The sequence below is a fragment of the Pseudorasbora parva genome, chromosome 3 (genome assembly GCF_024679245.1).
Source record: "Pseudorasbora parva isolate DD20220531a chromosome 3, ASM2467924v1, whole genome shotgun sequence".
Classification (NCBI taxonomy): Eukaryota; Metazoa; Chordata; class Actinopteri; order Cypriniformes; family Gobionidae; genus Pseudorasbora; species Pseudorasbora parva.
The window spans coordinates 51,862,359-51,871,757 of NC_090174.1; the positions used below are offsets into that span (position 1 = coordinate 51,862,359).

A 9,399-nucleotide genomic window follows, 5' to 3' on the forward strand; every position below is an offset into this window, starting at 1 on the left:
AAAAATGCAGCATCCCATTGGCCCTGACAGCTGTGAGAAGCGTGTGTCAGCACGCCAGAGCACTCGCTCTGAAGCATGTTCAATAATGACGATTTCAGCACCCAAAAAATGTTTAGAGCAGTAACACACACACAAACCATAACAGTAGCAGCACTTGTTTCCAAGTGCTTGTTGTAAAATGACGAGCTCAAGTGGTTGATGATTCAGGAAATGATGTTGGTGTATCATATTTTTTGTGTTGTCTGGTTTAACAGGTGTACCATGCCTTTTACAAACCACTCGAGTTCACTGTGGCTGAGAGAGATGCCACTCAATGCTATATAAAGGTATTTTAAAACAATTATTTGTTATACTGTATATAATTTTATACTTTATAGTGATTTAATATATAGAAATCACTATAAAGGCTGGTGGTGGTGGTGGTGTAATGGTGTGAGGGATGTTTTCTTGACACACTTTAGGCCCCTTAGTGCCAATTGGGCATCGTTTAAATGCCACAGCCTACCTGAGCATTGTTTCTGACCATCTCCATCCCTTTATGACCACCATGTACCCATCCCATCCTCTAAATGATTCTGCCAGCAGGATAATACACCATGTCACAAAGCTTGAATCATTTCAAATTGGTTTCTTGAACATGAAAATGAGTTAACTGCTAAAATGGCCCCCACATTCACCAGATCTCAACCCAATAGAGCATCTTTGGGATGTGGTGGAACGGGAGCTTCGTGCCCTGGATGTGCATCTCACAAATCTCCATCAACTGCAAGATGCTATCCTATCAATATGGGCCAACATTTCTAAAGAATGCTTTCAGCACCTTGTTGAATCAATGCCATGTAGAATTAAGGCAGTTCTGAAGGCGAAAGGGGGTCAAAAACACACACACACACACACACACACACACACATATATATACACAAAGCGGAATTTTCAGTATCGTTACTCCAGTCAGTGTCACATGTGACATCCAGTCTATCACATGATCCTTCAGAAATCATTGTAATATTCTGATTTATTATGAGTGTTGGAAACAGTTCTGCTGCCTAATATATTTGATGAATAAAAGGTTCAAATGAACTGCATTTATTCAAAGTAAAAACCTATTTTCAAATAATATAAATCTCCTTTACTATCAATTTTTATCAATTTAACACATCCTTGCTGAATAAAATTGATTTATTTCAAAAAAAGAAAGAAAAAAATTACTGACCAGTAGTGTATACTGTTGCTACAAAGATTGTTTTATTTTTAAAACATTTGCTTCTTTTTATTTTTTTATTTTTTTTTACTTTTTATTCATCAAAGCATTATAAAAAAAAGTATCACAGGTTATGACAAAATATTAAGCAGCAGAACTGTTTCCAACTTTGAAAATGAATCATTGCAGGACCGAGTGTTGTGGAGCTGAGCAAGCTCACTGGAGCGATTGCTACACAAACACACAGCTCTCGAGCAGCTGGACTTTTATTATGAAGGGACACAGTCGCCAACGCCATTTCCGCTTTTCTGGTCATGAGTATGAGTCATATTAGATACATTTAAGTGTGTTTAAAATGATGTTATGGCGTTACTCTGTGCGTTTGCTCAGCGGCTGCTGTGACACTTGTTCACACTGCTAAGAGTAAAGTGTTTCTACAGAATAAATCCGGAAACCGAGGGTAACGCAGATATGATGCAATTGACAGCCGACTCCCTCAGACGTCCAGGCTCCTTGGTTAAAATAGCAATTTTCTCACAATATACAAATTGTTGTAAACATTTGGGATATTGTAAGAACTCTACTGAACAAAATATATAACACTGGCCTGGTGGATTTTGGATATTTTACTGCAAAAATACTACATAGTGCACCTTTAATGCATTCTTATAGATTAAAAGGATCAATTTATTTTAATGAAAGTGTAAATGATGATGATGGTTGTCATATCTTAATTATTAACTAATAACTAAATCCATGTTCTTTTCCTTACAGGTGGTTTGTCTACGGGAGGGTGAGCAGCGTGTGCTGGGTCTGCATTTTACTGGGCCAAACGCTGGTGAGGTCACACAGGGCTTTTCTTTGGGCTTCCAGTAAGTTCGACTTGTCTGTTAACCTGCACGTGATGTTGAGGTGGAGTCAGATTACATTCATTTGATTTTATTTGTTCTGATATCGGCCAGGTGTCAGTTTCGTTACACGCACATTTGCGTGTAAATTCAAATCAGTGTGAGTTAAAACACCTGTGGGCGAATGAATACAGACTCTGTGTGTTTATATCTGCAGGTGTGGGCTTACCTACGAACACCTCAGGAATACGGTCGGGATACACCCCACCTGCGCCGAGGAGCTCACCAAACTCAACGTCACTAAACGCTCCGGTCTTGACGCCATGGTAACGGGCTGCTGAGGTTAAGCATCCCCTCCCTGATCAAATGAGTACACGGGAACCAGTAAACAGGGTCGTGATAATGTGAGTTATGGAGTTACAGGAAGCAGTCTTTCAGTTTTTGCTTTAAAAGCTCTTCTGTTTTTATCTCGTCTGTGTGAACATCAGGGTCATATCTTTGATCTGACCACAGAATGCAAATCTATTTCAGTTTAATATATGATATTTCAGGTGATAATTCCAGAGGTCGGTACTAACAAGTACGTGCTTCAAATCCAGGGGAGTTCCGCTAGCTTTTTACTACAGGTCAAGATAATCCAATAAGGTTTGCTCCACAGAATACGAACACAGATCCAGGTTAGAGCAACACGAACCGCAAGCTCCGCTATGAGCAGATAAACATGGCCATAAATCAGGATTAAGGCCCCATTACAGTTTGCTGAAATGAGAACCGTTGGAGAAAGTGGCCTAATGTTTCTAAAATATATTCTGCAAATATTGTTGTTTCTCTGGTTGTACTTCCTGTCCATTAGTCATGCGCCGCTCCTGACACTGATGGATGGGATAGGCCCGTCGCTACACTGACACCACCCCATTTCCCAGGGACGTAGACAAACACTCGGTGAGCGGCGTGTCACTCAAAAGCAGAACCCGGCCGTGGACAGAGTGAGCGCTTGTTTAGTCCTGGACTTCAGGAGGTTCCCCAGTGCACAGAGGGAGCAGAGAGTACGCAGTACAATAACATACCTCCTGCCCCTGATGTCTCTGGTTAAAGGCCTAAAAGGCCAAAATGAGGCATCAGTACCACCGGCTACCTAAAGGTGGCAGTGTTAGCTTCCTTTTCCCCCGTGTTCTTTTGCTCACACTTGGGGATAAAAATCTCTGAGCTGTGTAGTCATTATGAATTCAAGTCGCAGTTAATCACTGGCAGAATGTTAAGATTAATTGAACACTTACTGGGCATTTATCGCTCCATAGGTTTTGCTTATCTGTTGTTTGTGTACTTGGCTAATAGCTTTGGCCCATGTTGCTGCCGCCCGCTTTGAGGGAAGTTAAACTGCAAATATTCCCAAAAGTTCAATTCATTTAGTGACTGGAAATCCATCTACTTTCAAAGCAGATAAAGTATGAAAAGGATATGTGCATTTTGAAATATATTATTATATAATGCAATTTTTATTATAATTATAATATAAACATATTATAATGTGAGACTTTTCATTTTTTTCAGAGCTTTTAGTTAATCTGTCATGTCGATCCACACCTGTATTACTTTATTAATTCATCAGGACACTGATGAATGAATTTGGATTTGTACTGGCGGCTCTTTGTCCATTAAATTACAATGAGGATGCACTGCAGTAGCATCATAAATGGGATCCATATTGAACGTATTCCATGTATTTTGAACTCATGTGATGAAGGAAAAGTTACATTTAAGTCTTATTGACTGCAAATTTTACATCCTTTCCTGCATTCTTGAGAAAAGTAGCGACGCTGGATTCATGAACTAATCGCTTTTATCAAAAATTTGATTTGATCCAGATTACAAAACCAGTCTAAATAATTCCTTCTCCAATTGGACTGATCCGATTTTCAAGTTCAAACTCAACCTATAAGTGTAACAGTTCTCTCTGTTCCTCACAAAAAGCTCCATAATGACTCCATAATACTTGGAATACTACTTTTATGATTATATAATGGTTATTTTATGTCTTATTTTTATAGCTTAAAAATGACAGTCTCATTAATTGTTCAAAATACACCAGAATTATTGTACCATGAAAGCCTTTATTTCTTAGTGGAACAAAAAAGAAGAAAAACAGGTTTTGAGCATGTGGGTGGGTAAATAATGGCAGAGTTTTCATTTTTGGGCGAAATATCACTTTAATTGTTTAGTAAAATGGGTAGCAAAATAAAGTTAAACTATACATTTGCATTAGTAATTTAAGTATCAGTGAAACTTGATGCAGTGAAATAACAGATATGCAAAACTTAAAAAACACCTAAATCATAGTCACTCGATTTGCCTAAGTTCTGTTGTGCTGTATGCAAAATGAATGTGGAATCAGCATTAGAAACACTAGTCAAGATTTCAGTGTCTCATTGCCCCATTCTTAAAGGGGTAGTTGACGCAAAAATAATTCATATGTCAGAATTTTTCTTTTTGGGTGAACTCTCATTAACAGCTGCTAAACCCGCTATCAATCTTCAATCGTGCTGTTACGTGTACTTTTTCACACAAATCAATTGCACCGTGTATAAATTCAATTGGTTTCATGAGAATGCCATACATTCGAAATGAAGGTCCATGGTGGATGAACGGTATTGCTGGAGTTTGTTTTTGTTTGAAGTCTAATCTGCCCTGGCTCTGATTAATGAGCCTGGGAGCGGAGTGACAGCCTGCCGTGGAGAGGAGCGCTGCGCTACCAGGTTTATTTGTACCAAGGACTGATGGGAAGGGGGGGTACCGTGTGCTCAACTCAGGGATGGGGTGCTGACTGAAGAACCCTGACCCCAACGCACTACCACCAACAGCTTGGCTCTATCAACCCACACATACACAACACACTCACAGCCGTTGGGCGGAGCTGCGCCACAACACGGAAACATGCAGGCGTTTATTTCTCAAAAATGTTCAGATATTTCTGTTATGACCAGCGTAATTGTCATGTTACAGTTTTAACGCATTTTTCAACGTGAAATCTAAACGTTACTTCTAAACGTAAATTATCTGCATTGATCGTCTCACTTAAATGCTGATAAAAATGTGCTCTAGTCACATTACCCGCAGGCCAGCTTGAGACAGCAGCTCCGATCCCCACACACACACACACACACACACTGTGAAGGGTCAGGGTTCAACTTTCAAGGGCCCAGCTAATGATGACTTGCACTAAAAGCCAAAACTGGAGAGGGCGAGTCTGATGTCACCTGGCGTCACATTTATTTCTGTAAATAGAGAAGCCTGATTTGGCATTATGCCATGCACTGGATCATTTATATGTGTGTAATAAAATATACAAATGTACAGATGCACCATTAAAATAAGGATAGATTCTGTTTTTTCTGTCTTTTTCTTTTTGAGATGGTCTTTATTTATTATTTATTATTCTTTCAAAACTTAATGAGCTACCTCGCTGAATACTCCCTGTATAGGCAACACCCTTCTAAGGGGTTATTCATACACTTTAAACCCTGTTGAATAGAGAAAACTCAAATGAAACAAATTAATTCAATCAAATTAACTTTTATGAGTATTTAGAACTGCCGGTGTGGGGGGTGTGTGTTGTTGAGTTCAAAAAACTGACAAATTTTAAGTAATTTTGATTGTTTCATTGTTTTGAGTTAATGAACTTGTTTCTTTTAATTTAGACAAACTTAAATTTAACTGAAACTGTGCTGGGATTTCTATATCCCAGTGTTAAGGTAGAGATATAGTAGTGTTTAATGTTTTGCCAAGTTAGTTTAGAATAGTTTCTGTAAGGTGTTTTTTGGGGGTGGTTGCAATCATGGTGACGAGTGGAGCATGAGCTTAATTTGAGAACAGTTATACAGTAAGTGTTTTATATTGCTGTACTCATTGAGCAAGTGCTATCAAAGCATTGTGTTAGCAAGGTAGCATTTATTGAATTAGCTATCGTTTAAGCTAGCCAAGTTTCCACTACTAAAGATATTTAAGTAGATAATTGTAATTGAAATGTATAAATTAGCTTATTCAAATATTTGAAGATAGGAGCAATTAAAATATATGAGTACAAAATACAAATCTGCTTACTTAAACTTTACATTTCTGAACTTTAAAAAAAATGATGTAACTGCCTAAATCTTTTATAGTTTTTCCAACTTTTTTGGGTTTACAGTTTATAGAATGCATTCACTCATTTCATCTTAATTGTTGGTCCGTACTAGCCTGGATGCCAGCCGAACTTAGCCCCGCCCATACAAATTTTAGGTCGGGCAGTTCAGTCTGGCCTTGCTCCATAGGAGTAATTATCTCCGAACAGAAACTGTTCGGACCAATGAAATCATCAGGGCGGGCTTTAGACGATGACGGACAGATGATAAGCAGTAATCATGCACGTCATTAAATGCGCTTGGATTATATTTGTTCAAATCTTAAACGGAGAGCTTGTTTATATATGCATTCACCTTCACAATTGCTCTCAAAAAGGATGATCATGTTGGGTAAGTACTCTGTGTATCATTAAATTTTTTTTTTTTTTGTACAACACCGGCAAAGATTGTTTATTCCAGTGCGCGTGCAGACAGGGTTGCCAAGTTTTTACAACAAATTCCGCCAACTACTAGCCCAAAACAATAGTTTCTCAGGGGGTTCTCCGGAAAAAAATGGTGTTTGGTGGGTAAAATGTGTACTATTTTGGCAAGGTTGCCTGCTAAAATTCATACTATCATAGTCACTTCAACCCGCGGACATAGAAAACAACCCGCGGAAAAAAAATGCGGACTTAGCAACACAGTGCAGTTGAGCTCTGTTGACGTCCCTTCGTTGCTCTGATTGGTTGTAGGTCTAACCAATTGATGTCTTTCCTGGTTCGGTTGAAACACGCCCCATAATCACAGCCCAATGGAGCAGTTTCAGACTCATATTCTGACTAGAATTGAGTATGACCACGTCAAGCTAGGTCCGTACACCTGCATTCAGCGTTTTTCAGCCAATGTGTCATGTCTTTCTTTTGTCTTTTTTGCAGCTATGCGCTATGAGTGTTGCATTTGTAAGGCATGTCAAGTTAAAACTATTTCAACTTTCTTTCTTCTTTTAAACCCAGGGATTTCCATCCGGGTTTACTACGCCTGTTCTGTGTGAACAGCTAAGAGGCTATTCGCACAGAATGCTTTTAAATGTAAAATGTTGAACACAGAGAAGTGGAATGGGAAAAAGGAAGATCTAGAGACGTGTTTTAAAAGGTTAACTTCTTATAACATGAACGCCACATCTTTAGAATGATGTGTCTTGTGCGAAATGCTGCCAAAGATGCAAGACACTCAAAACGTGTTAGTATGTTTACATAGAATAACGATGTAAAATCAGTGCAAAAATTAGCCCAAAGGCACTCTAAATGGCAGCAACTTCAAATTGTGCTCACATGAACCACCTGGAAGACCAAATTCACAATTGATTTCAATATAATCATATTAACAATATAAGAAGCCTATAACAAACATAAAACTTCATAACTCTATAATATATTAAATTAGTATATAATTGTAATGTTTTTTACCAATACTTTACATTATTGATTGAAATGAATTCATTTCATTAGCATTTATCTCTGCTTGATTCTCAACCGCATATGGAACTTGTTGCAATACATTCTGGCATTGCAAGAAGAATAACGTCAGGTCATATTTAAATATCCGAGACCGCTTAATATTGCTATCTGATGTCAGTTCTTTTTTAAAATAAATTATTTTTTTCAGCAAGGATGCATTACATTTATCAAACGTGACAGCAAAACATGTTTAATGCTACAAAAGATTTATGTTTCAAATAAATTGTTCTTCTAAACTTTCTATTCATGAAGAAATCCTGAAAAAAAATGTGTTACGGTTTCTTCTGAAATATTAAGCAGCTCAACTGTTTTCAACATTGATAATAATAAATGTTTCTTGAGCAGCAAATCAGCATATTAGAATGATTTATGAAGGATCACGTGACACTGAAGACTGGAGTAATGATGCTGATAATTCAGCTTTGACATCACAGGAATAAATTGTTCAAATTAATATATTAAAATAGAAAACAGTTGTTTAAAATTGTAATAATATTTTATTATTATATTACAGTTCTCTCTATCTTTCTCTTTGTGTGTGTGTGTGTGTGTGTGTAAGGTCAGCTCCTCTGAGGAGTTCTCTCTCAGCAGGGGTGGTCACGGTATGACCTCTCGCTGTCTTTGCTGACAGGCTCCTTGGCAGTGCCGACCTGTCAGTCAAAGCTGCACAACAACAATGGCAGAAATTCCTCTCTGTTTGTTTGCTTAAGGACGGGGCTCTCACAAACCCTGAAACTCTTAACATTGTCACCCCTAAAACTTTCCTAACTCCGAGCTCTCTCCACAGCCATTAACGCGAAAGTCATCCCCGTCGCCCACTGAGAGAAAAGGATAGAGCCCCCTTTTTAACCAGCCACACGCTTTCAGCATTTCTTTCTCTTTCGAAATGGAACAAATGTACCTAAATCCACCTTGAAACACACTTAGCAGAACATGTCAACATGTCAAGGTGGGTTGGGTGGATATTTAGTCTTAATCCGCTGCTATTGTGGGTTGACAGTCGGAATCAGCGTGTTTGAGCTCGGAGTCTATTGTGGATGCGAGTCAGGCAGCCCTCATCACCCTTCTGCAGGGGGTTTACACTTACGCTGGTTATACAGCCCTGTGCTTGTGTCCAAAGCCCTGGGAGGAGAAACAAATATCTAGGCCTTGGCTTGTGTAAATATATGCAAAAAGTTTGGCATAGAAAAGAGGGATTATGGGTCAAATGAATAGGGGCCAATTATAGTCCATTTTTTCTTGTGTATTACATTGAACATGTGCGATCATGTTATTTATCCAGTTATTTGATTAAAAATACAGTAAAAACTGTAATACTGTGAAATATTACAATTTGAAATAAGAGTTTGTCGATTTTAATATATTTTAAAAAAGCATTTATTCCTGTGATGAAACAAAGCTGAATGTTCAGCGTAATTACTCTAATCTTCAGTGTCATTTCGTATTATTATGTTAAAACAGTTGTGCTGCTAAATATTTTTGTGGAAATGTTACACATTTTTTCAGGATCCTTTGATTGATAGAAAGAAATAATTTTTCGTCCTTTAATACAGGGCCTCAGGAAAGTATTCACAGCGCAACATTTTATGTTACAGTTTGTTATATTATTCCAAAATAGATTCAAGTCATTATTTTCCTCAAAATTCTCCATAATGACAACGTAAAACAAGTTTGTTTGAAATCTTTGCAAATGAAGAAGGGGGAGAAGGGCCTTAGTCAGGGAGGAGGTGACCAAG

At 38.1% G+C, this 9,399-nt stretch overlaps 1 protein-coding gene across 2 annotated transcripts in view; it reads left to right on the forward strand.

Moving 5' to 3' along the window:
- Positions 1 to 5,432, forward strand: part of txnrd2.2 (thioredoxin reductase 2, tandem duplicate 2) — a 31,061-nt gene extending 25,629 nt beyond the window's left edge. For both annotated transcript variants that reach the window (XM_067439419.1, XM_067439420.1), the window contains exons 15-17: positions 255 to 326; positions 1,976 to 2,073; positions 2,267 to 5,432. In XM_067439419.1, coding sequence (XP_067295520.1) covers positions 255 to 326; positions 1,976 to 2,073; positions 2,267 to 2,390 — 294 coding nt within the window. In that variant the 3' untranslated portion in view covers positions 2,391 to 5,432. The remainder of the gene's footprint in view (positions 1 to 254; positions 327 to 1,975; positions 2,074 to 2,266) is intronic.
- The last annotated feature ends 3,967 nt before the right edge of the window (positions 5,433 to 9,399 follow it).